Raw genomic sequence first — 27,229 nt, 5'->3', positions numbered from 1 at the left:
GCTAGTAAGTGTGTGTTTCTCACTCAAATATTGCTCAGACCTATATTTGGCGAATGTCATACTTATAGAACATGGCAGCGATGTCAGATCTACGGAAATATCCGTGCATTTGAATTTGGAGATTTTCAACGAATTTGCGAAACCGTGGAGAATATTTACCGAAATTTGAGTTCACAGAATTTTAAATTTTTGATCAGAAAACTACGGAATCTTGTCTAGTGAGCAAAGAAAAATGGTCTTATCTTGCTCATTTCGTGCTAAAGTTTCCGGGATAAATGTCACTTTGTGGAAATGACACTACAATTATCTGGCATCGCTTTTAGCTTGGTCTCAGCAATGTTTTGGAAAATTGGGAAAAAACAACAGTGCTAAGTTTAACCAAATTTCAATGCTCATAAAGGGAAACTGGATATTAGCAGGTAGCTATTGTTTTTGTAGAAGGTATTATCGCATAATTATGCTATTCAGTTTCAGAAATCGGATTGTAAAATTGTTACTCCAAATTTATAATTTTTCACGAGGACTCTTCTAGAAACTATATTATTGAAATGAGACTAGACCTCTATAAAAGAATTAGACATTTTAAAGAAATTAAATATATATTCTTTGGTAAGTAGTAAATTCGATACATTAATGGTTGACCCATTTAACTATAGATTTCGTAACATACATGCTGTTTTATAGCTTAGCTGAATCAGCTGTTTATTTTAGGTATGTTTTATAAAACGAATATAGTCATTATATAAAGTTGGAACCTTTTTATTCCGAATCGGACGTTGTGTTATGCTGGTTGATTGCAAGGTACTTTCACAGTCTTCCGTGTTTACAGTTTCCTGGTGTGTTTGGGAGTCACGCCACTGTCCAATTCGTTTAGTCTGTGACACATGACGTTTTGTTGTTTTACCATGACTGTCATTAAGGACGAGATTCCCATTCCGTTGCTGGATGACGGTATATCTTGTTGGTGAGAAGCGCGTATCACCTTTTGAACGGTGCTGTCGTTCAATCACTACTTCATCCCCTGGTAAAATTTGACATTTTCGTGCGCCGCGTCTCTTATCTTCTCTTAATTTTCCTGCTATCTTTTTTCCGCGGTCTTTGTTTTCAAATTCATTTTCATCATAAACTGATTCACTATGTAGAAGTAATGGCAGTCCACGTTTGATCTTGCGTCCATACATGACTTCCTCTGGTGGTACGCAGGTAATACTGTGTTCGGCAGCGTTGTGAGCATTAACCGCCCTTCTCAGTTCTTTAACATAATTTGTGTTGTTCAAAGTTGCAACAGCCATAGCTTTGTTTATTATTTTCATGCAGCTTTCTGCTAGACCATTTTGTTGTGGGAAGAGAGGGGTAGAATAGGAAATATTAATGTCTCGAAGTTTACAATAATTTGCAAAATCCATGCTGTTAAAAGGAGGTCCATTGTCTGTTCTTATAGCTTTTGGATAGCCTTCTTTTTCAAATACACTATCAAGTACTTTTTTGATACATTCAAATTTAGTAGTTTTAACGGGTCGTGCGATGATGAACCTTGACCTGTAGTCAACTATAACGAGAATGAGGATTCCTCCAAACTTGATGTAAGGACCATTAAAGTCCATAGCAATTGATTCCCAAGCTATTTTTGGAGCGAAAATTCGATTCATCGGTGTGGGTCTTTCTGGTTTTCCATTCAAACTGCATGCTTTACAAGAATTTACCCATTTCTTAATACTGCCAGACATACCAGACCACCAAACACGTTGTCGCATGATACTTTTCATCTTTGCGACCGATGGGTGACCATGGTGTGCTATTTCCAAAGCTTGCATTTGGAGCGTTTCTGGTGTTATGGCACATCCGGTTTTGACAAGAATTCCATTTTGAACGGTCAAATCATGTTCTATCAAGCGATACTTTTGCAAATTTTTATCCCAAATTCCTGATTCAAGTGCATTCATTACGTCTAATAAAGCTTTATCTTTGCTGGTGGCACATCTTATATCTTCCTCTGTGAGGAATTCTACAGGATTTGCTTCAAGTGTCGCTATTTCCCATGGACTAGCTTCTTCATTAAATGGTGCGTCTTCGCCTTGATAAAGCCTCGACGATGGGTCCGCTATATTATCCATACCCCGGACAAATTCGATTTTGTAATTATATGGACTTAATCTCAATGACCATCCATCGGCGCGGTTCAATGCTCTTTTCGATTCTTCACGTGATCGATTTAGGATGAATGTAACCCCCTGAGCATCAGTGCGAAGTGTGAAATGCCTACCCAGTAGGAAGTAAGAAAAATGTTCCACTGCCCAAACTGCCCCTAAGGCTTCTCGTTGGTTCTGTGGATATCTTTTTTCGGTTGGAGTGAGAGCTTTAGAGGCGAAACTGATGATTCTTCGTGCTTGGTTTTTGTTTTCTTGTATTAACACAGCACCTAAAGCAACTGGTGAAGCGTCTGTGTACAGGATTGTTCTATCGTTTTCCGAGAAGAAACCCAATGAAAGTGTACAGTTTATGATTTGTTGTTTCAGTGACTTGAACGCTGTGCTTTGTTCTGGTCCCCATGACCATGTCTTGCAAGTAGTCACAGTCCACAATGGACTTGCCAAATTTGCGAAATTTTCAACGTATGGGCACAGGAAAGATGCTAATCCCAGAAAGCTGCGAAGTTCTGATAGAGTAGTAGGTTCTCTGAAACTGCGCACACTTTTTATTTTTTCGTTGTCTATGTGAAAGCCATCAGCATCAAGTTCGTGACCGAGAAATTTTATTCTAGTTTGGTCGAATTCGCATTTAGCGGTGTTTAATGTCAAATTGTTTTCCCTGAGAATCCTTAGTACTGTGTTGACTGTTGTTCGTAATTTTTCTAATGTATTGCCGAATATAAGAATGTCGTCTATAAACACAATTATGTTATCAACGCCTTTTAGGATTCGAACCATTTCACGCTGAAAAATTTCAGGTGCACAATTAACACCGAACATGAGACGAGTGAATCTATACATGCCATCCTCTGCTAAGAAGGTGGTCAAGTCTCTAGATTCTTCTGCCAACTCGAGATGATAGAAAGCGTTGCTTAAGTCGAGTTTTGAAAAATATTTTGCACCGTCTAATTTTATTCTCATTTCATCGAGCAATGGGAGTCTGTAGTGTTCACGATTGATTGCACGATTTGGAGCACGCATATTAACTACAAGTCTGAAATCATTACTGCCCTTAGCCACAGCAGACATGCCACTGATCCAATTTGGAGCGCATATAACCTTTTCTATTATACCTCGCGATTCCATTTCATGTAATCTTTGCCTGGCAGCATTTCTGTAAATTCTGAGTGGTTTAAAAAAAAAACTAGTATTTGTTCAATTTTACTATTTTTTTTTCTTATTGTTTCGATAAAACAAATATCAACGGAGGCTTACCGATATGCAGCTGGTATATTGTAATAGGCACTTTTTGTTGGTGGAACATTTTTGTCAATGCTGAATTTCACCTTCACTCCTGGCATTTTTGGAAAAAATGTTATCATCCTCACATTGATTAATATTACTATTAATTTGTAATAAGCCTAAATCGCTTGCTGTAGATCGACCAAGAAGAGATCTGCTTCCTTTTGGAATGACATGGAAGACTGCGGTGGTTTTAGATTCTGAGCTTGAGGTTACCTCAATGTTTGCTTTAAAAATACATTCAATGATCATTGGTTCTCTTACTCCATAGGCATGCAGTCTATTTGGGGGACTACCAGTAATCAATTGAAGAGTCGCCTGACCTGTTTTTGTTTCTCGATTTAAACATTCCCAGTCATTTCCCCCAATGACGTTCACGTCTGCACCAGAGTCTATCATAAATCTTATTGGAGTGGAAGATCCTACCGAACAGTCGACTAATACATCTTTAAGAGAGAGTGTGTTGACTTCCTAGTGAAAATAAATATCGTAGATAAGTATAGTTTGCTTACCATTCTTGTATTTATTAATCATATCATTAGTTTTTTTTTTTTCATTATTACTATATGTATATAATTTTGTTTTTTTTTTTTTAGAAATAATCGTTTTGTACCTGACTATAGTCTTCATGCTTATCTACATCTGAAACTACTGGCTTCTGTGTTGTCTCGTCGTTTTGTTCACGCTGCATGAAACTTACATGCTTTTGTCGACAAGCTGCCACGAAATGTCCACGTTTACCACATTTGTTGCAGGTGCGGTTTATTGCTGGACATTGTCCGTTACGATGATTATACAAGAAAAAACGCGTACATCGCAATCGGCTCGCTTGAGATCGCTGGTTCAGTTCACGACTTCGTGTTTGCTTGAATGGTGGTTCATGAACCATTTTACTCATATGTGGACGCTTACGAAAACCTCCATTGAACGTCACAGATTTGTTTTTCCTAAGTTCGAACACATTAGAACCTTCCTCCTGGCGAGTCTCGATTTCGAATGCTTCGTCTCTCGTAGCAGATTGAACGATAAAGTTAGTTTCATAACCGTAAGTACGGGCCTGTTTCACGATCTCTCGATTTCTTAACCCGCTCAGCAGCTGGGCTCGTACGAATCGGTCTTCGTCATCGATACTGTAATTGCACGCTCGCACTTTACACATTAACCGTGCATGGAAAGTGACAGCAGTTTCCCCATTTTCTTGTTTCATTTTCGAAAAGGCTTCGTGCTCGGCAGCGGTATCGGTCATTGAGCGAAAATAATTTCTTATGTTCAACACGAAGACTTTGTAGCAATCTGGATTTGACAAACTCGGGCGTAACTTGGCTGCTTTGATAATTTCCTGCAGTTCGTTACCCATCGATAAGAAGAGTAGTTGTGTTCTCTTTGCAGTATCACACACGTTACTAATGGCGTTTTCGTTTTTAATTTGCACTACACCGATGCAGTGCTACAGTATGGCATAAATAAACGAACAAAAACGATGAAAACATAAACAGTAACCATTGACTACAATACACGATTCCATTGCACAGAGCTACACCAAACTTTTGATGAGTGCTACACCAGTGGTATCGGTGCAGAAAAAGTGTAGCACTGGTGTAGTGCAATTGGTAAAAACGAACGGTTTCAGTGCAGCTTTCGCTACACCAGTGTAGTGCAATTTAAAAACGAAAACGACATAAGAGATGTTGCTATCTCAAAGTTTTCAATGTAACGATTCCATTCCTCCCACATTCGGTTTGCGGGGATTCCGCTCGGGAACGGCTTAATATGATCCCAACGAATACTGGGGGATGCACTGCCAAAATTGGCTGGAGACGAACTTATATCGCTCGATAGGTTCCAACTGCTATCGGTACAGTCATTTGAAATTGGTTTAGGTTGAAGACGGCTCAAGACTTCGTTAAAGCCCGCGATCATTTTTTCCATACGCTCAATTCTTTCGGTATTACTTGTATTTTCTGGTGGTTCATGAATGCGATGCGGAATCACTTCTGTGTTTTCGTGTGTATTTTCTGACTCATTGTTCACATCGTTGACGATGTTGGTTTCACAATCGGAAGTCGAAGTCGATGACGTGCTAGAAGTACATGACGAACTTGAAGGGCACGACGTTACAGAATGCGACAACTCCTTGTCGCCCTGGTTAACTGATTCGTCCGATACGGATTCATCATCTGAACTGTCTGAGCTGCCGGTCAATCGGACATATTTCCCGTTATTCGCCATATTATTGCTTCAACGTACGTACTTTGTTGTCTGGAATTATAAACACAAATATGTGCATCAGGAATACTGCGAGCTACTATAGCAATATCGAATATTGAAATCAGTTGCGTCTCTCGTGCGCAATGTTTCTGGTCGGCTAATTTCAATTTAATGCGCGACCATTTTCGTCCGCTCTCTTTTTTTTTTATTACTATTATTTGCGCGACCTTTCTGGTCCGCGTGTAATGCGCGACCATCCTGGTCCGCTTAGAATGCGCGACCATCCTGATCCGCTTAGAATGCGCGACCATCCTGGTTCGCTTAGAAAGCGCGACCTACCTGGTCCGCTTAGAATGCGCGACCTACCTGGTCCGCTTAGAATGCGCGACCATGCTGGTCCGCTAATGATGCGCGACCTTGCTGGTCCGCTCAGAATGCGCGACCTTCCTGGTTCGCTAATAATGCGCGACCTACCTGGTCCGCTTAGAATGCGCGACCTACCTGGTCCGCTAATAATGCGCGACCATGCTGGTCCGCTAATGATGCGCGACCTTGCTGGTCCGCTCAGAATGCGCGACCTTCCTGGTCCGCTTATTATGCGCGACCACAGTGATCCGCTTTTTCAATTCATTTTAAACGTTATGTAATTTCGGCGGCCATTTTTTTTCATTTGAAAAATGAAATAAAACGAGGCGCCTAATTACTGCAACGTTTGCTACACCCTTTTTTCTCTGGGATTCCTTTTCTGGTGAAAATTACAATTACAATACACTTGCTAAGCTAAGGGTTCTGAACATTGTTGCAACGAAATTTCAACACCCGGCAAAGGATCGCCATTGTGAATATCTTAATATCCACCGAAAAGGAATCCCCAAGAGATATGTCGAAACACTTCTTACCTGTGCTAACGCTCGTATCGAAATGGTGGTAACAGTTGAGTGCTTGGAATAATCAAGCGCAGCTGTACCCACCGTAGTAGTCATGGCTTGCTATGCACCGATTATTATAAAATCGTTTATACCCACACACCTTTGTTACTACTAATTGAGATGATGATGGTAAACAGTCGCTACCGTGTAAATCAGGAAATACTTTCCAGGTGCAATCCAGCCGAATTGAAGTCGAGCAAAATTGTCGCAAATATTATATATTAAAGATGATCTGCTACCTTTGTAAACGGAACCCAACTTAATTCCGTGCGAATTGAAATCTCCCAGAATCAATCGTAGAGCAGAGAGGGCTTCGACCATTTCATTAAGCTGTCGTTGTCCAACTTGAGCTCTTGGAGGAATATATACCGAAACAATGCAAATGTACTTTCCTTCAATATTTATTTGACAACGACTTCTATACTAGAAGTCAATGGAATGTTTAATCTATAAAAGGGATAGTATTTCTTAATTACTAAAAGCACTCCACCACGGAGAGTCTCTAGACGTATAATGTTAAAGTCATTAAAAATTTAAGGCTATGTTTGATGTAAGCCATGTTTCGCACAAAGCAATGCAACAAAACTTTAAATGAATCAAGTTTTGGCATGATGCTTCGACAATTCCACTGCAGGACAGTGATTGAATCATTTGCAGCGAATGATTAATTATCCACCAAATGATACAAAACCGGAGAGAACTGACCATTGAGCTGATAACTGTTTCAAAAAATGTTCTAGCTATTGGAAGGAATGTCGTTATGATGTTCTTTAGAAGTTCAGAAATATAGAATTCTGGTGCTAGTTCCTGGATTGGTTTGTGAATTTGACAAACCAGGAGGCACAGTTTTTGGTTTTAAATTTGGCTTTTAAGATTTAACACGGGGATCTTTTTTTGAAGTTTTCGGTTTCCAAAGGTGAGACATAAACGATCGTTTTAAGCATTTCTGCATATGTGCGCTTAGACCGTGCTTTTCAAGAAAGCTTCATTTTGTCTTTATGCAACTTAATTGCAGCGCATACTGAGAGATCATGAGGACTCTCCCAACAGTAAACACATTTTTCAATATCTTTATCGCAAATATTATCCTTATGAAAATGATGAAAACATAAACAGTAACCCTTGACTATATTAAACGATTTCATTGCACTGCGCTACACCAAACTTTTGATGAGTACTACACCAGTGGTATCGGTGCAGAAAAAGTGGACTGGTGTAGTGCAATTGGTAAAAACGAACGGTTTCAGTGCAGCCTCCGCTACACCGGTGTATTGCAATTTAAAAACGAGAATGACATTAGTTAAGCTGCACATCCTTTTTTGTCTGCAGTAATAGCACAGACTAACAGACATGACAGTATGAGTAAATTCTTATAAAAATAATTTTTCGCGATGCACTAGTTCCACCTATATTGTACTGCGCGAACTATTTTCTATCGATACACCCCTTGTGTTATGTAAAAGTTTTTTTACTAGTTGGTTCCCCCTCGTTTGTCAACACCGATCAGCTGCTTACAGGGATGCCTGATTTCATCATAATATTTGAAAATGATTCGTCACAATAAATTATTGGATCACGTTGATAATATATTTAACATTTTTTAACGATGTTGGAAGGTAACCATATATTTTTCTCAACGTTGTTCATCTAGACTATTTTTGATTGTGTTGGTTATTTTCACTCGAAATTAAGTGGCGGCAGACCACAAGTAAGTAGATATTGTATCAAAACGGGTTCGATTTTGTATTGCGTTGAAGGTTGAGAAGTAGGCACAATTATGTGTATAGTTTTGGCAATATGTATTAAATCTGTATCCTGCATGAAATTCGCATGGACGTATACAAATCAATACACTACAGGTAATTCTGTATGAATGGCAACTTTGTTGGTAAATGAAAAAAATAACCACAGTCTAGATGACAGACAGGATGTTTTTGATAGGGTAATATGGCGCCATCATGCCATATGCGAGTACTGTCCCAACTAAAGAAATATTCGAAATGACCGTTAAAATGATTGAAGAATCTAATTTGAGTGTCCTGTCTGTTAGTCTGTGGTAATAGTAATACCTGGCTTATCTGGTGATGTGCAACACGTGGACAACTTAACAGCTTCCATACATTTGTTATATAAGTAGATGCACTGTCAGAACCGGTGACTACAAATAACGCCTTTTGTCCAGAACGCTTCGGAATGAATAAACTCCTTTTAGCCTTTCCTTTCTTTTTGTTATTCAAATTCTTTTTGTTATGATTTCTTATGATAAAAAAAGAACCGGAATTTTCATTTTAAAATTCCCGCGCTTGTCCAATCGGTAAACTTTTATTCTCCTAACGTTGGCAACACTTTTATACACATTCTGTCAAATTTCGACGCATATCGTACGATTAGTTTTTGTTTGGCGTCTATACAAAGAAGTTGAAAAAAAAATTCTCGTGTGGCGATTTTTATAATGGATGAAAATTTAGAACAACAGCTCGCCTTCGAAGCGCCATTCGGTCGATTGTTGTGCGGTTTTGACGTCATATTTTCTTCAGTAACAAATGTTGTTGGGCGGCCAGGGATCCCGAGTAAAGTCTAACATCAAAATGAGAACAAATTGAAATCTTATTATGATAGCAACATCAGATTGAAATCCTAATATGATATCGACTCATCAAATTTTCAATTAATATCACATTCGCCCTTGTTCTGAATAACGACGTATTGATTTTTGGATCGAATGTGGTTCGATCGAATCATAGCTACCTTTGATTTGGCTAGCGTTATGGGGAATACAAATGAAATACGAGGGAAAAAACGATACGGCGTTATTCAGAATAAGGGCGATTGTGTTATCATTTTGCTGTTTAAAGGCAAAAGTTTTGTGAAACTCAAAAAATGAAAATAATAAAATCAACAACTTAGTTAATCTATTGAAATCGAGCAAATTTCAAATGGCATTTATCTAATGCCTCCCAGACGTGTGGTTTGACACCAATATTCTAGTGGTTAAAAAGAAGGAGCATTATTTGCGTAAAAGTTAAAATATTGTTGAAAAAATCGTTTCTTCGCGGTTATGGTTGCGGTCAACTGCAGGATCTCGGTAATTGAAACTTAACTTTGTATTTTTGTGTTGCCATTTGAAATTTGCTCGATTTCAATAGATTCACTAAGTTGTTGATTTTATTATTTTCATTTCACAAAACTTTTGCCTTTAAACAGCAAAATGAAAATTTTTATGAGTCGATGTCATATTAGGATTTCAATCTGATGTTGCTATCATAATAAGATTTCAATTTGTTCTCATTTTGATGTTAGACTTTACTCGGGTATACTAGTTAATGCACAAACAATCCCTTGGTTTCTTTCAAAAATCGAAGAGAATTTTTTTTAATAGAATACCACAGTATTATATATGAGAAAGGCCTCATTACACCACTGAGTGGATTAAACCTTTTTTTTATCGTGGCCATTTTTACTTAAATATTTCCATTTATAGCAAATTTCCTTGGAAGGCCGGCAGCCGAACACCTTTTTTGAAATGACCAAAAATTATCATTTTACCAAATAGGAAGCAACTTAATTTCTTAACACTATATATATGGATTTTAGTTTTATACCTTTTCTACTGGAGTGAGCCAATTTGACTTACACAAGAAAGTTGAAGTTTTTTTCAAAGAAATAGTTCCAAATCAATTTAAATTAAATGTTTACTATCAAAACAATCATGGAAAATAAAAAATTTTTGAAATGATTTATTGCGAACGAACATAAAGTGAACAAATGTTTTAATGTTATAAGCCAAAAAAAGGGTGCCGGTAATCGAACAACCTCCCCTACTATATTCAAAAATAAACCAGTTGAAATATGTTTTATTAAATACAAGTCATTGTGACTATATTGAGTGTATGGCCCTTATTACCGGTGTCAACCAAGTGAAGTGACTGTGACCCTTATTATGGGTATCACCTCACGGTGGATATCAAGTGAAATGAATGTAGGTCCTTATTACGGAAGTCGCTTCAGATACAAAAGTAATTACTTGGACGAACTTGATGTCATTATGAACATCACGCCACCAACATTTTGTTGAAAAAAATAGTTTTTTCCACCACAATGATCACTTCACTATGCGTGATACTGGTAATAGGAAAAATCAAGTGAAGTGACATGTAAGTGAAGTGAATGTGAAAGTGGAAGTGAGAACGGTAATAAGGGCCTATATTAGATTATAATTTATATGTAAAATGCCTTAAGAAATAAACGTATATATGAAAAAAAATCTCTTGCGAAGGACAGAATATCTTATGAATTATCCATCCAACACTTGCTTTAAACCACTTTAATTTCATTATGAAAAAACTCTCTAATAAGAATGTTATGAATATTGTTTCTTTCGAAATTAAAAATACAAACATTTACAATGAACTGTATAAAAAATCACTCAGATGTCTGACATAGTAACGCTACACTTCGTTTAACCCAGTGACCACTTGGTAGCCGTGTTCCCAGCAATATTGGAATTACATAGTTAGTTGAATGACCAGTTGTTGATAACGTACCCTTCCGCTCTGCCGTTTTGTAAACCGGGCACTTGTATCGGCCTCCTTCATCAAGCTCTGAAGTTTTCTTGGGCTGAAATAGAAAAAAATGAGTTTGTAAAAAGATTAAAACGAAACGCTTGAGTGAGCCTACAATCAGATGAATTATCGGCATAACATCAATGAGCATCTTGGGAAGCTGTTCTTCTAGATAACTTCCTCTAACGTTCCACTTTGCTCCTTCCAAGAAAAGTCCATGAATGTACACACCATTTTCAGGCGTTGAAATAACACTATAATGCAAATAAACTTTAGTCGGTTGTATTAAATAACCAATATAATCACTTACGATGTGACACGTAATACATCGAAATCAAAGGTTAGGATGTCTATCGGGATATGATACTTGCGAGCATAATTTTGCATTGCTGCTGTGAGGAAAGCCTGAGTAAAGTAAAAACCAGATATCCAAAACACGTTCGGTTTTCCCATCCGATACCAAGATTCCAGGAATGCCAATCGTTCCAGAAAATCACTAATGTATGTTCCAATCGGTTTCAAACTTGGATAAGACTTTTTCATCCAACTGTCAGGAATCTTTTTATAATTGAGAGAATGATACACAGCCTCCAACTCCGGAGTCAACACAATCAACCCAGCGATTCCTTTTTTTAGGTTCGTACAGCTGGAACGAATTTCCTGTAGCAAATTGTTGAATCGTTCCATCTCCTGAACCAAAACAGTATTCATGGACTCACTATAGTCAACTGGATACTTTTCTTTTGCCAATTCAATGTCAAAATCAGGTGGTAGACGACTCTCAATATTCTCAATGGTCACTAAAATTTGCTTTTCTTTGTCAACGTCACTTTTCTCAGACGAACCAGCTTGGGTTAACAGTACAGAATCCAGCAACACACTGGCTGCGTTCAAATCTCGTGTTATTTCCGCATTCGGATGAAGTCCATAAACCGCAGAACTAGGATAATTGGGGACATTGTTTCCTATGTGAGCCACGTACTCTCTATGTTCATTCCTCAACGGAATGGCATAGCAATCGCCTTGATTCGAAAGGCGATAATTCGGGTCACCTACAACCCTTTCGTTAACATAGTCAGCTAGGATTGTGATGATCGCTCGACGATCCCATGCATCCGTCACACGACCACCGTAGTTGCACTCTCCGGTCAAGTACGAGATTGCATTATAGGGAATATCATCGTACTGGTTGAGAAAAATCTGTAGCTGAAGCACAGAGATTTGGAAATCGGATTCATTGAACCCATACTGAATATTCCATCCAAGCGGACCAAATTTTCGGCGTTCCTGTACAACTGCATGGAAGAAGCAAATTCCATAGAGAAGCTTAGAAAATGCTCGGTCTTTTCCTGCACAACCAGTATAAAACGTGTCATCATTCATTGGTTCCGAGTTATATGAACGTAGTAAGTTCTGTTGCAATCCGGTTGGCGGCTCGTTGGTCATTTTAATGCCATTTTGCAGAATACTAGTGGGAAATTGTTCCGACGGATAACTCGTTAGCCATAACCGGAAAGAAGATACCGTATTGTATAGATCCATGTTCTCCCAGAGAAATTCCAATGTCGGCATCCAAGAAGCAGCCAAATGACAGTTCTGTAGACAAACCCACGTTCCCTCGGTTTGTGCCCGTTCGATTATTTTCTGTGCGATGGGTCCTTGTCCTTGTCCAAGTGATATCGATTGGAACGTTTCGACGAATCCCATCTTTTCGGCAAACAGTAATAAGGCATTCATTGGATCAGCACCGGGAGAAAGAATGAAAATCAGTGGAGTTAAGCAATTTGAATCTTCGTAGGATCTTGCTATGTCGAAAGGCGGTGGTAGCACGTATGCTGGGCCCATCTCGGAGGCTACGAACTCGGTTATCGCCAGAACTAACTTGTCAGGTCTAAACGCCCGCAATACGATCAATTTTTCGAAGCGATTAGTTTTCTCTTGCCAGGGACTGGGAAGTTGTTCAGTATGTGTATCTTCGGTGTCATAATACCGTCTCCAGATATTCTTATTTTTTAAAAAACTATTAACGAACCCAGAAAATTCGGGCAACTGTTGTAGACGACAAATATCTTCCCATAGTTTTTCGGTTATCCAACTATTGTCTGGATTTTGTAGCTGTGTCGTATTTTTCTCACCACCGATCAGTAAATATTCAAACTCTTTCGAGTCGATTTGGTGACATGATATCATAATGTTCGTAGTTAAAATGAACGAGAATAAAAGTTTGTCTTTTTCAAACAGCGATCTGCAAACATTACTATACAGATTCAATGTAACAGCGTCCATTAAAAATTTCAACCTTCGGAGAAGATCCTTCGTTCGATTGGCATTTTCGATAGAGTAAATATACAAATGCACGAACCACGCCAGAGAAAATTGATACATCGGGTCGATATTTGGCAACTCTGTAATACAGTAGTACAGAATTGACGAATGAGCAGCAACTGGTCGGTAGCTCTGTCGAAATGCTTCAATTTTCGTTTCAATTTCTTTAGAATCCTTCTGTTTTCGTACTATATCTGTCGAAATTCGTTTTGATTCATCTAAAATTTTGACTGCACTTTCATCTTCAAGGATATCACCCTTAGTCTCGGATAGTGTCTTCAAAATTTTGTCTTCCGCCTCTTTCAACATGGTAACGTTCTTCGCTCCTTCAAGTATTAAAGTTTGACGAAGTTCCTGAAGATCTGGCCTTTCCTTAGCAACGACAATCCCAAGCAATTGATCCTCCAAGCCCTGCATCGTGAGAGCGAAATTAATTATAGTCACTTTATTGAAGACCTCCGGTAGATAGTGCGGATTTCTCAATCCCGTTGTCAAATAAAGCCGAAACTTAGGTGACATTGCTATCACGTTATCCCCTAAGCTAAGATACTCAACTCCACCCTGAACGAAGGTGTTACGGTTCAAAAGTGGATCCAAAGGGGCTTCTAAATCTTCGAAGATATTTTCAATCAGTGCTGGATAACCGTTCTCGATGCATGACTCTAACCGTTTCATGTAGTCGGCTTGGGAAAATTTCATGATCTGCAAATGATTATTCCTTTCCATGTTTCTGATCCATTTGTTTGCTTGAAATTGCGGGTCGATGAATAAGCTGTATCGGGTGGAACTGTCCATTATTATACCGTTTTCTGTCGAGAACGCATCTGTAGGTAGTCCCGCAATGTTCCAGTTTTGAATCTTGATCATCGATCCAAGAATATCCAATAAGCTGTAAGTTTCCGAGCACGGTATCTTCATCCTACGAACAAACTCATGCCAATTTACAATACAGTGGTTCCGATAATCTGTATTCAAAGGAGCAAGATAAGCGATCACTCCACTCGAAACCAGAATATCACCAGCCAAGCTATCATACAACTGTTGAAGCTTCTCCGCTGAATGTATCCATCTGTTCTTCTCACCACCGAGACCTCCTATCAGTGTTTCGGCTCGCTGTAGTTTATCCTTGCATAGTTGAACCTCTTCTTCCACTTCCTGCTTCCGATGGTTTGCTTCATCCAAGTTATCATTCAATTCGGCAACCCTTCGCTCAAGATTGATAGCGAGTTGCCTTTTCTCGTTCAATAGCGCCATAGTTTCAGAATACTCTTTTTCCGCTAGTCTAAGTTTTTCTTTCTTTGGAGCCACAATTTTCGCCACAGCATCGTACAAATCCATAGCAATGATCCATTTGCACAAACCTTCGGCTGCACTTGACGCTTTCGATACAATATGAGGCTGGAAGTCTTTGTGTGGAATGTATTCCTTTCGGATTTTTTTCATGATATCAGGGTTTATGTTGTCCTTATCAAAATCTTTCAACGTTTGCAAGAATGCCATATCTCCGAGTAAACGCTTGCTTGGACCCCAGTAATCTATTATTTTCTTACCAGTCGCTTGATCGGCCACCTTGTCTGGTGCAATACCCTTCATCACACATACCGCAGCCATGACAAGCTTAATGACTTCCGGTGGGTTCTTCATCGATTTCACCAGCGATATGTCATTAGGTTTCAAAGTGTTCAATGCCTGAATCGCTTCTTCTAAAATCGGAATGGCGCCTGCCAAATCTTTTTCGCAGTCAGCTTTCAGCATCTGTGCTTCGGCAGCCTGCACGTTGGCAACCACTTCGTCTTTCTTCACTTGTGATGTAGCAACAGCCGCCTCAATGGATTCTTTCTCGATTTCTTCCGTCATTTTCCGTGACTGCTCTGCCATTACGATAAGCGTTGGCTGCAGGGCGTTCAATTCCTTCTGCATTACGGATACGGCTGCCGCAGCGGCTTCCAGTTTATCAAGACCACCCAAATAACGCATCTTATTTTCCATGATTTCCGTTTGATGCTTTTTGGTCAGATTTCGAAAACATTTTATTAACTCTAGATATGACGCAGACGTAACGTAAGTAATTCGGCCTGTAGTACTAGTGAACTCCGTCGACGCTTCTCGCGCAATAACGTGGAAATGTTTGCATGTTACCACTATGGATTCCTTGATTTCGGCAACTACGTCGAGCTCTTTCATATACATTTCGGCAACGCTATCCAGTGCATCTTCCGGCCAAGCATCGAACCAATCGATTGTGCAACAATTCACTAGTGATGGATAAAGACGAATCCTTGTCCTTAGAGCTGATCCAATGGGACTGAAACAGATTACAATGTGCAGTTTTTGCTTGCAACGATTGACAAAGAACTGGAAAACTTCAAGAGGACTAATGTCAAGGTTTCGATTTCCTCCTTGAGCGGCTAGCCGGACCATTTCCAGAATCTCTTGCTTCTCATCCACTGGAAAAATATTGGGAACTTCACCAAGGTTAAGAAGACAATCGATGTCCTGAAGAAATGCTTCTTCCTTCAACTGAGCTTCGGTAAGCAAAAACACTGTATCACGCCCCATCCCTCCAGCTTCCCGTAGCACTTTTTTCAAATCTTCACGCCATTCGTTAATGCCGTAATATCTTGTAATCTCCGGCTGCATCAACGACTGACCACAAATTTGAGCTGCCAACTTCGTTAGCGACTGTCTTCCGGAACCTGCCATTCCGATCAGCATACAGCTTCCACCAGACATAGACATAATACGGCAAATTTTGTTGAGATGCTGTAACGCGTACTGAAACAGCACGATATCCATTTTTGCTTTGTGCATACTATTGTACTCCGCCAAATCCCGTTTAGCTAAATCTCGAAACTGTTCCATCTGCGGAATCTCCTCGTACTTGCGATCTTCCATTTCGGCATCAACATCGAAGTAGCTTCCGAAGATTAGATTATTCAGATTACCTAGTTGTATCGCTCCAGTCTGTGGATTGAAAAAATCCAATAAAAGTTGTTCAGGTTTCTCTTTAAAGAATCCTTTCAAATTTTGATTCAATTTATCGATAACGAACAATCGATCCGCATCGTCCACTAACCGATCGTAAAAAACGCGCATTGCTTCGTGCATCCAAAGTTTCGGAAATATTTTTTTACTCTCAACAGACTCACGTTTCAACATTGAGCAGCCACTTACTACTCGTGAGACGTCTCGCAAGTTGAAAATATAATGCGACTTAGCCGGCGTTGGTAGCAGCTTGGCACACGCAAATTGGTACGTGTCCAGGGTAGCATTTACAATCATGTTTACCATCGTTGTGACGTCTGTAGCATGACCGCCCTTCTTGTAACCATCGATAAGAACGTTTGTATATATCTTGAACATTGTTTCGTCGTTAAAATTACTGATTGCAAATATATCAAAGTGACACAAGAATCTTTCGTAAACATTCTGACGACTTCCTCCGGGCAGTCCACATGCTGCCATCACAAGGATGTTCTGTAGAAACAAAGGCGATGCATCTTTTAGGTCATACCAGTGTCCGTAATCGAAGTATTGTCGAATTAGTTCAATTGGCGGCTGTGCTCCATAGATTTCTTTCGCTGGCATGTTCATGTCGTCTATAAACAGAACACAGGTTTTGCTGCCAGATGGTCTATATAGACCCCTTTTCTTTTTGATTAATTTCGAAATAATAAGCTCTTGAGTTTGATTGGCCGTTATCTGAGAAGTAAATGTGATCAGAGTTGGGAGGAATGATTCCTGATCCATTTTGCTCAGCAGGTAGTTTTGAAAATAATAGGTCTTTCCGGTACCTGTTGGTCCTACCATGAGAAGAGGTTTTTGGTTCTGTGAAATCAGAAAATTAATTATCAATCAATTGTAAAAATGCTCAAGCTGTGAACAAGTAATGACCTTAATATGAATATCTATGATGTGCATGTATCGAACCGAATCCAGCGTAGGAACCAGAAGCGTTATTCCAGTTTCGTTTTTCATCTGTCGAACTATGTCCGGATAGTAGCGCCAATTACCCTTCTGCTTGAAATGATACACATAGTCGATGATCATTCCCTCACCAGGCATCGACACGTCTATCTTGCCCAAAGTTTCGGGTACCGGATGATTCTCGTCCGATCCCTTCCACATCTGTAAACATTGACTTCAACATTCGTGTTACGTTGTTCAATTATTAACATTACCTCTCGATAAAATTCATCAAACTTGATCTTCGATTCCATATTCAAAACACCTGCTAAACCCCAAACAACAGAATACATCAACGCTGCTTGAAACCACGTGAAAAGGAACTTTGCATACTCGTCGGGACTTTCTTCAACCGCCTCTTCGATCACCATTTCAAATAGATTCAGCGTACAGATTAGTAAATTGATATCACCTGGATAGAGATACTGCTTGCATTGTCTTCTTATAAATCTCAAACAATCCGGGATCACCCAACGGAAAATATCCATCAGAAAGTCTTCCCAGTCTGTTGTCCACTGTTTATTACACTTTTCAATCCACGACTGCGTAAACGCCTCCCATCCAATAACCGACGGTTCCATGAAAATCATTCCACATCTGGAAACTGTAGCCGGTGAAGCCTGTTCAAGGTCCATTACCTCGAATATCATGGACATTTCCCCGGTCATAGTGATCACTTCTCCCGAGGTCAGACACAACTTCTTGTTGTCATCCAGCACGGTGTTCATGTTTTCGATCCAAACGGCATCGACTGGTCCGTCGAAAATTAACCACTTTCGATCGGGTTTTGTATCAATAGCAAATCTGCGAAAAATGGTAGATGCTATTCCGTCCGTCCACTCATATGATATAGGATCGAATGCACCGTACAGCTGTCCCATGGTTATAGCTTTAGGGTTCACTACTTCATATACCACTCGTTGGAAGTACGGATTATCACTTTTACTTTTAAGTTTATTAAGACACTCGGCAAGTACTTTCAATGTCATAGATTTTCCGGAATAAGGTTGCCCTACCATCATGAACCCGTGACGCACAATGATCATTTCATATGTTTGAATGACCTTCGTCAGGAAAGTATCTTTAGGTTGTAGCTTCAAATCTCTACATACGTCTTTAAACGCACCGGTGAGCATCGTGTAGTCCGCGTCGGGAAGTTCTATCCCAGGAAACAAATCCGAAATAATTCCTTCAAACAGTGGAACATCTTTCCGCAAGAACTTCGGTAAGTTAACGTCTAGCAACGATCTAAGCAGTAGAATCTCTTCGTCTTCATCTGGAAACGACTTCTTCAAATTACCACAAGCTTGCAAAACTGTCTTAACTGCCCGCATCCCATAGTCGTAATGATTTTGCGAAGATAGTTGTTCCGAACAGAGCCGATAAGTAGTAACGATTTTCACGGATAGAGTGCGTGCATTGGCAAATCCAAAGGAATACAGAGAAATTTCCCCAATCATTGCATAGTCTGGCACCATCATCGCTACAGTTCGAAAGAGAACTTTCAGATTGTCCGGAAGCTCTGAACGACCTGCATATCCTGGATTCATTGTAATACAGACGTAGCATGCCGGATTAAGATTTAGCTCGGTTCCTTCAAAGACAATTTTTTGCAATCCAGCTCGAACTGCCACTATTATGCACAAGATTTGTTGTGCTACTACGGATAGTACTTCCAGTTCGATTCGGTTGAACTCATCGAAGCACGCCCACGCTCCGGAAGATGCCAATCCCTTGAAAAATTTTCCCATCGCTTTATAGTCCAATCCATCCGAACAATTGAACACTTTGCATTGGACGGCTAGAGCCTTTGCAAGATCTTTGGTTGTTTCTGTTTTTCCGGTTCCTGCAGGGCCTTCAGGAGCTCCATTCAAGTGCAGCTGATACGCGCCCATCAGTGTTCGATAGCAGCGATCGGTCAATGGAGTTATGACCAATCGATCCGAGTTACCAAGATATTCACAAGCAAAACGCACTGACGCGTTGATTATTTTCACCATGACGTGCTCTTCACTCCAATAGTATCGCAACTGAGCTAACCACTGAAAGTCGTTCTCCGAATGAACCTGCTGCTTGATCATATCATCAACGACATCCTTTGCATGGACATCAATAACAATCAATGCTTTAATCGTGATTCGATCCAAATTTGTTATCTCTTTCGATCGTATCAACGTTACAACATCCATCAGTTCGATTTGCAGCTGCTGGAGAAATTCTGAGATGGCGTTTTGTTTCTTACCCAAGCAAGAATGAATATTGGATGCCCAGTAAATTTGTGACACACACAAAACAACCATTCCAGGCCAATCAAGTACCCATGAGCTACGTTGCTTCTCTTTGTACAATCGATGGCTCTCGTTTATTTGATTCGATACAGCATTCAGCATTTCACTTTCAACACGAACCAACCACTTCTCGACACTTCCACGAGCTTCAGAAGTGGATACCTTGTCGACAAAATACACCTGTTCTTTCTCGATACTAAACATGGAAAGAATGTCTAATGCTTGATCAAATTCTAGCCGATTGATGCCTTCGAAACATTTGCTCAAGTGTGGTTGAACTCTCAACGGGTCCTTGGTCTCGGAAAGAATCTCCAGCATTTCGTCGTTTGAAAGGAAAAAAAACCTCGGAAAATACAGTCGCTTCTTTTCCAAGTACTCGTTCACACCATTCGTGATTTCTTCCATCAGCTCATTCGATTGTTCTAACGCTTCGAGAACACCTTTACCAGCGGCTATGTTAATAACGGATCGGTTCCCTTCGACGGCCTTCATGTATACTCGATACGTTTTATCTACTTGCTGGAACATTCGTCCTTCGTTAGGCATCTGCGCCACAATGTCTGCCGAAGAAAATATCGGCAGCAAATACAACCACATACTTTGCACTTTACCCCACTGTTCGATGGTTTGGTTAACTCTGGTTAACGTTTTATACCATTCTCTAACTTCTTTCTCACATGGTTTCACGAAAGCAGAGCCACGCATCGCCAAGGTCTTTATAATGTGATCATCCAAAACTGACTGAATGTCATCCAGCCCGGAGAGAATGTTTATATTAGTATCCTTGAACGGAGTCAACTTAAACTCGATCGTTTCCCATTCCTTTATCATCGCCGCCAGATTTTTCTGCAACTGTAGCTCTTTATTAGCACCTATGCTTACTATCTCAAACTTGTCCAAATCTTTTTCCATATTATACTGGATGATCTTACGTAGCGTTGTTCCTGCGTCCGGGGTCAGATCAAACCCAGCAATTTCCGACATCTCATCCCAGTGTCGATCCTTCAGAGCAGGATTGCACATAATATTAACGATGTACACGCCAAGATGGAAATCTTTGATCGACTGACTCATACGAGCACATAACTTCAGCGGACACGGGTGTTTCTCCGGATCAGGGTCCTCAGTTTGTCCCTAGAATTAATCAAAGCAGTTAGAATCGTAAACATAGTCAAACTTACCAGTCGCACCCTAAACTTGCAAAGAGTGTTTTCCAACATATCTGCCTTGATACGATTGCGATAGTATTTCTGTGTCTTTTGAAATTCCTTCAAAAATTCTTCGGTTTTTGATTCGACGAAATGCGGATCGAGATACTCGAAAGGACCATCCATCCAGATGTTGTAGTGGCGCAGCCAACGAATACAAAGCCTGTTTGGAGGATCAGGAATGGAATTGGTGAATTATGCATATATTAACTATTGAAGCCAAAAAGAACTTTCCACTGTCGCGTATAGTTAAATCACAGGGAATAGACAAATAAACTTTTTTTTTAAACTTGTGTAAAATACTTTAGAAATCGATTGATGAAACTAAAATTTCGCGCCCACAGTTTAAAGTTTGTTTGGAATGTAATATGGCGAAACTGATTTCCACAAAAAAAATTCTTCTTGACATTGCCCAATAGACTCTAAAAATGTTGGTTTTTGTTTTCATTTTCAATTTTATTTCCACAGGAAATTCAAAGCGAGGTGAAATTCAATAGCAGATTATAGTACCAAGAGATCTTTCATTTGAATCTAAGTTTGGGAAAAATACGTTCAGCCAACTTCTAGACTTCATGTTGCATGCACACATACACACACCTACAAACTGAAATTTGGTAATCTTGAAACACTGATTCGAATGGTATGTTATGATGATTGATTAGAAAGTAGATTTTCTCAGTGATTGCATAACTTTTATACATGAGAAGGCAAAAGGATTATGTATACAGTGTCTTAAGTGCTGTACACAGTTTTTGAATGGCATATTAAAAATCGCGTTTCGCTTTGCTTCAAAACATCTTCCTTTCCTTTTATTGGGATGGAGAGAAAAAGTCATTTTCTCTGTTAAAAATGGGCGTATTTCCACAAACTATGGCTTGTTTGAAAGATATTACAATGAGGTATCTAAATTTTGGAATCTGCTTTGTCATCTACTTGTGTACGTCAATTGAGAAATATATTGTCCAAAATTTTGACATAAAACTATTCGTAACTCAAACAATAAGCAACGGATCAAACAACGAAAACAATAGCGTTCTGGCTGACAGAAAGCCCTTTCATTTGCAACTAGTCCGACCAAAATCGGCTCAGCCATCTCTGAGATCTATGCCTCGTTCTTCTGTACACACATAGAGAAACACACACACAAATACACATTTACTCAGTTCGTCAAGTTGAATCGATTGGTATTTGAAACTCGGCCACTTTTCCACAGTTTGAGCAGTTTCTATACCTATTTGTAATATTTATAAAAAATTAAAGGATTGTATGCAAGACACGACCGAGCACAATTACATTAAAAATGAAATGTTTTTAGGGTTCCCATAATAAATACAAAAATAAAGATGATAATGATGATGATAAACTAAACTAAAAATTTATTGTTCGTGAATGGCTGTTATATAACGTTCCTAAGCAATTAAAAACACCACCACAGTCACCAGACATCGAAACCCTATGAGATGAAGTCAAGCAGCGATTAAAAGATATTAACTCATCAAACAAAAACACGCTGAAACAGAAAATAAAGGAAATATTGGAAAGCATCCCAGCATCTTGCACAAAGAAACTGGTGGACTCAATGCCCCGACCCTTCCAAGCCGTAATCGACGCTAGGAGAGGCCACACTAACTACTAAATTTGAAATTCCAATTCGCATTCACCAGCTACACTTAATAAGGGAGATTTTCATAAAAGGTAATATTGGGTGTACGATCAATTTTGTGAGATAGAACTAAGGCGTTTTTTGTTGCAATCGAACCATCAAATGGGAAGAATCTTAATATTTAAATAAAATGTATATTAATCCAATTAATGAAATATATAACCTTGAAATGTGAAAATGTGATATTTGTTTGTGTGTACGATCAATTTGGTGTGTAACTGTGAGCTAGTCAATCATTATCTTACAATGTTGCTAGTTGATAGTGACAGATATCAGCTCTGGTTTTAATATATGATTTATTTCTGAAGCTGACATTCGCCCGTTATACTATTACCATAGACAGGCCCGACAGATCAGTTTGGCCCGACTGGGTAGTTTACCCCCTTAAAAAGTTGTCGATGCCTTTCTATTGTTCATGAATGGAAAGGAATTAGGTTTTTATCATGACGTCACAAATGAAAAACTATTCATCCTTGACAGTTCAGCGGTACTGTTTACAAACAAGCTTGAACAAAAACGAGGAACACATCTCAAACAAGCATCTTTAAATTTCACAACTAGCCCTTTTTTATTTAATAAATCTCTGAAACGAACCGTATCGAATCGTTAACAAATCTCGATTAATTTTTCAGAAGGCCGTAAGAGCAAGTGACAGTTTCTCTTTGTTTACTTTCTCTTCTATTAATTACCAAGCGGTTTACACGTTTATCATTTAACTCTTTGCATGAAATGATACCCGAAACTTTCGACTTTCAAACAGAATAGTGATATCAAAGAAAATCTTTTCAATCACATAACAATAATCGAAAGAGAGAGGGATTAAAAAGAGAAACTGTCACTTGCTTATATGCCTTAATGAACAATCAACCGAGAAATGTTTTGAAACTCTATTTAGGCTATATGAACCGTGAACGTTCTCATCCGTTTATCAACAGACAGACAAAAAAATGTCTGTTTACAAATAGTACCGTTGAACTGTTACAATGTGTTCATCCGATTGAGGTTAGCAGTGACGGTAAAAAACTTAAATACAAGCAGTTTTGTCATTCTTTTACACGCTGTAGTAAATTAATCAGAATGTAGTAAATCATCAGGATCAACTCATCAGGATATATAAAAAAATCATTTGCGCAATGCAAACACAGAGCTTCGCTTTGCATTTCACAACATAAAGTCGTCTAACAATTTTTCTCAATCGAGTTTGTCGGTTATGAGCGATAGCATGTAAAATAACAACGTTATTGAGCCGATCTTGCAAATACGTTTTTAAATTGCGAAAAACAGAAAAACTTTGTTCATTTGAACAAGATGATCTTGGTATTGTTACAAGTAAACAAACGAAACGCACAGAATCTGGAACAAGCCCTCATATCCATTTATATTTTTGTGTGCAAAAGCAAAACGAAAACAGTTATAATTTTCTCAACTGTTCTCTAGGCATTGTATTATTTTTCATTACATACTAACCTTCAACAATTGGCAAGATGCGGTTCGACAGTATACATAGTATACAAAACGCGCTCACAATTCTCACGGTAAATTGGAAAACTTCTTTAGGATTCCGAGTGGGTATTCTACCCACTCGAAAATTTCCGAGTGGGTACAACTACCCAACTATCCATACTATCTGAATATATTACTTATTATAAACTTTAATTCAAGTAAAATAAGAACTTCGAATATTTAAAATCCAGAATCCTTCTAAGTAGAGACTCGACAACTGTTTTGTGAGACTAATAACTTCAGCTCGTAAAACTGACAGTACGGTAAATGCTGCTATCAGGATACTTCTAAAGGTATGGTACATCATCGTAATAATTCTATAATCGAAAACATGTATTAATTCTTACCTGATCAGTCTATAGAAAGGTACGATAAATGTCTTGATCGCTTCCAACACCGGATACTGAGACTTAGGAAATTTGAACAGTACCTCTTCCTTATTGATCCACTTAACGTAGTCCTCGAATACAAAAATCTGATCAATGTAACCTTGCAGAAGCATCACATAATCGCGAAATTTATCTGTTTCCGTCATGTCGTTGATGATCGAAATGTTTGGAATCATTTCGTCTATCTTCTCAACTAATTGCTTTGTAACTTCCTGAAGTTTCTCTTCGAACTGGAACTTGTATGACTCAAAATTGGTGGAGTTTACATCGAAAATGGCTTGTATACGGAAATACCAATTGATACTTTCCACCTGTACATCCATGTGATCTGGTGGTAACTCAATGAGCTCCACCAACTGGGCTCCAATCTAGAAATACAATTCATCTATGAACTGTTTTGAACTTGTCAATCAATTTACCCTCATCGACGCTTGAATTCTTTCTCTCAACTCTTCAATCACTATCGTCTTAGCCCGCGTCATATACTCTCCGTTCGCCATTAACTGTTCTGTCGACGTTGGAATCTCTAACGCTCGGACTTTGATTTCTTCAAAATCTTTGCAGATCCGCTGGCTTTCTTTTCTATGTTCCACCGTGATACTTCCCGCAATTCTCTCAATATACTCCCGGACGATCTTTCTCAAACTGCCGATTGCATCCGATTGATTCACGACGGCCACATAGAAGTACTCTTTCATCACCAGATTCTTGATCTTCTCGTTGTACGCTTGAAAAATCTCAATCTTCTGCAGATACTCCTCAAACGAGCGGGGTTCGCTGAGAAATTTATCCAGTTCATCGCGAGTCGCCTTGCTGATCAACTCTGCAAATTGCTCCTGGAAGTCCTTCAGATAGCTAGCCAACGGCTCGAACGCTTTTTCCAGAGCAAGCTGCAGTTCATCGTGTTTCTCCAGCAGCGATATATCACCGATTCCAATTTTCATAAAATTTGCTTTTGTCACAAATGATTGGGCATCAATCAGACTTTCGAGTGGTTCGATGCGTGATCCAGCCGCAGATATGTCCTCAATTGCATTCTGATACACACTGTAAATATCGTTTAAGCTTGGAAACAGATCAATCCCATCGTCGCAGATGGCGAGGATCTTCATTTGAGGAATTTTGTGAACATTGAGAACGGTCTTTTCCAGGTGCTCGATGGTGCGCAATTTCAACTCAGTCAGTTGTCGGTTGATCAAACTGGATGCGCAACTGATCACCTTCGGCCACATGGATTTTGGTAGCGTACGACGATCGTAGTGTTTTTTAAGGATCCGTGTGATCTTTGGATACCATTCTTGGGCAATGAGATTGTTGTTGGTTTGCAGCTCCTTCTTGGCCATATCGCGAAGCTCATTCAAGGTTATTTCTGTCGGCATCCTATACTGTGTGTAGTCGTTTAAAACCGCCGGTAGGTCCGTATAGGAGTAATGAATAATACATCGAATGAACGGATACGGAATCAGCAGATTTTTCTGTATAGTCGCTCTATGCTTGAGAAAGAGTTTATAATTGTTTGTACGTCCAAGGTGTTTAAACTCAAACTTTTCTCTGGGTGGAACATAGTCGTCCGGTCCTGGTTTGATTATTTTTTGGCAGCTAAATGCTTTCATCACCTTGTCGAAATCCTCATGAACCTCTTTCATGTACGATGCCAAGACGGCAGGGTATTGCTGGCTTAACCGTTTTGGAACGTACGACAGGATTTTCGCTTCGGTTTTGGATAGCATCTTAGGGACCGGAGCTCGTTTAGCGTGTTCTCGTAGTTGATCTGCGTAGTACGATTCGGGTTTTGGGACGACGTCATCCAAATCTTCCGTTTTTCGACGACATAGTTTGACTTTTTCCTGAAATTGTTCGTTCTGTTAGCTGAGCAGTAAGCAACTGTGTTACATTATAAAACTTTTCTTTTTTCAACATATATTGTGTGATCTTTCAATCTAAGCTCTGAAAGTTTAATATCGTTTTAAATTAAATAACTAGTTTGTTACAAATCAAAACATGAAACGTCCATTTTTACGTTGATTCGATCAATGAACTACAATCCTAATATGTCACTCATTATTGAACAATTGAATAAATATAACAGTATTTGCATGAGCTTTGGGTTATTTTCACAGACACAATCGTTGTTTATTTTTAAATCACTTATTCGACTTTTAAAGACTGTTTTCAAACACCTACCACGGCAGCCTTTCTTTGGATGAAAGTGTAATGGCGTCGTTCCTTGACATCGGAGAGAAACAAATTTAGCAAAGGATTCTGCATGTACGGCTCATTATCGTATTTATCTAGCTTGTCGCATGGTTTGTGTAACTTGGCCAAACGGCGGCTCATTGCAATCTGGTTATTTTCCACGGAAATTGGGGAAAAAATCGCGACCAGAAGACAACTATCACTAGATTTCGCACGGCCAATATGTTGAATGGAAAAAATTAAGTTGTTTACCAACGAAAAATAATGTACCGCCTGGAAACCTAGCCGATGGTTGCTGTTAGTGATTTCATGGTTACGTTGCTGCAAGCAGTTTCCCAGCTGAGAATCATAAGCTTGATAGTCTTCAAGCATTCTGATCAATTACGTGTTGCTGACTAAATTGTTTATGGATACGGAGCCTGTTGATTCAAGAACGACAATTTGGGACCAGGTATTAATAGGTAGTGTCACCAAAGATAAACTCAAGATTACTAAGTACCATACAAGCCATTGAAAAATTTTTGGTCACAGATCGTGAACCGGTGAACCGTTCGTAAATAT

The 27,229-nt window shown here is 39.2% G+C and overlaps 1 protein-coding gene across 1 annotated transcript; it reads right to left on the bottom strand.

The window, feature by feature from the left end:
• Positions 1-10,928: 10,928 nt before the first annotated feature.
• LOC131436895 (dynein axonemal heavy chain 12) lies at positions 10,929-26,869 on the bottom strand. Its single transcript, XM_058605869.1, has 9 exons — positions 26,657-26,869; positions 24,892-26,319; positions 24,431-24,840; positions 20,900-21,080; positions 17,637-20,843; positions 17,350-17,583; positions 11,441-17,283; positions 11,246-11,384; positions 10,929-11,185 (listed from the first exon to the last, which is right to left on the bottom strand). Exons 1-9 carry the CDS (start codon positions 26,807-26,809, stop codon positions 10,991-10,993), a joined length of 11,790 nt encoding a protein of 3,929 aa, XP_058461852.1. The 5' UTR covers positions 26,810-26,869; the 3' UTR covers positions 10,929-10,990.
• Between the last annotated feature and the right edge of the window lie 360 nt (positions 26,870-27,229).

This window comes from Malaya genurostris, chromosome 3 (assembly GCF_030247185.1).
Source record: "Malaya genurostris strain Urasoe2022 chromosome 3, Malgen_1.1, whole genome shotgun sequence".
In the NCBI taxonomy this organism is placed as follows: Eukaryota; Metazoa; Arthropoda; class Insecta; order Diptera; family Culicidae; genus Malaya; species Malaya genurostris.
This window is presented reverse-complemented; position numbering and strand designations above follow the sequence as displayed.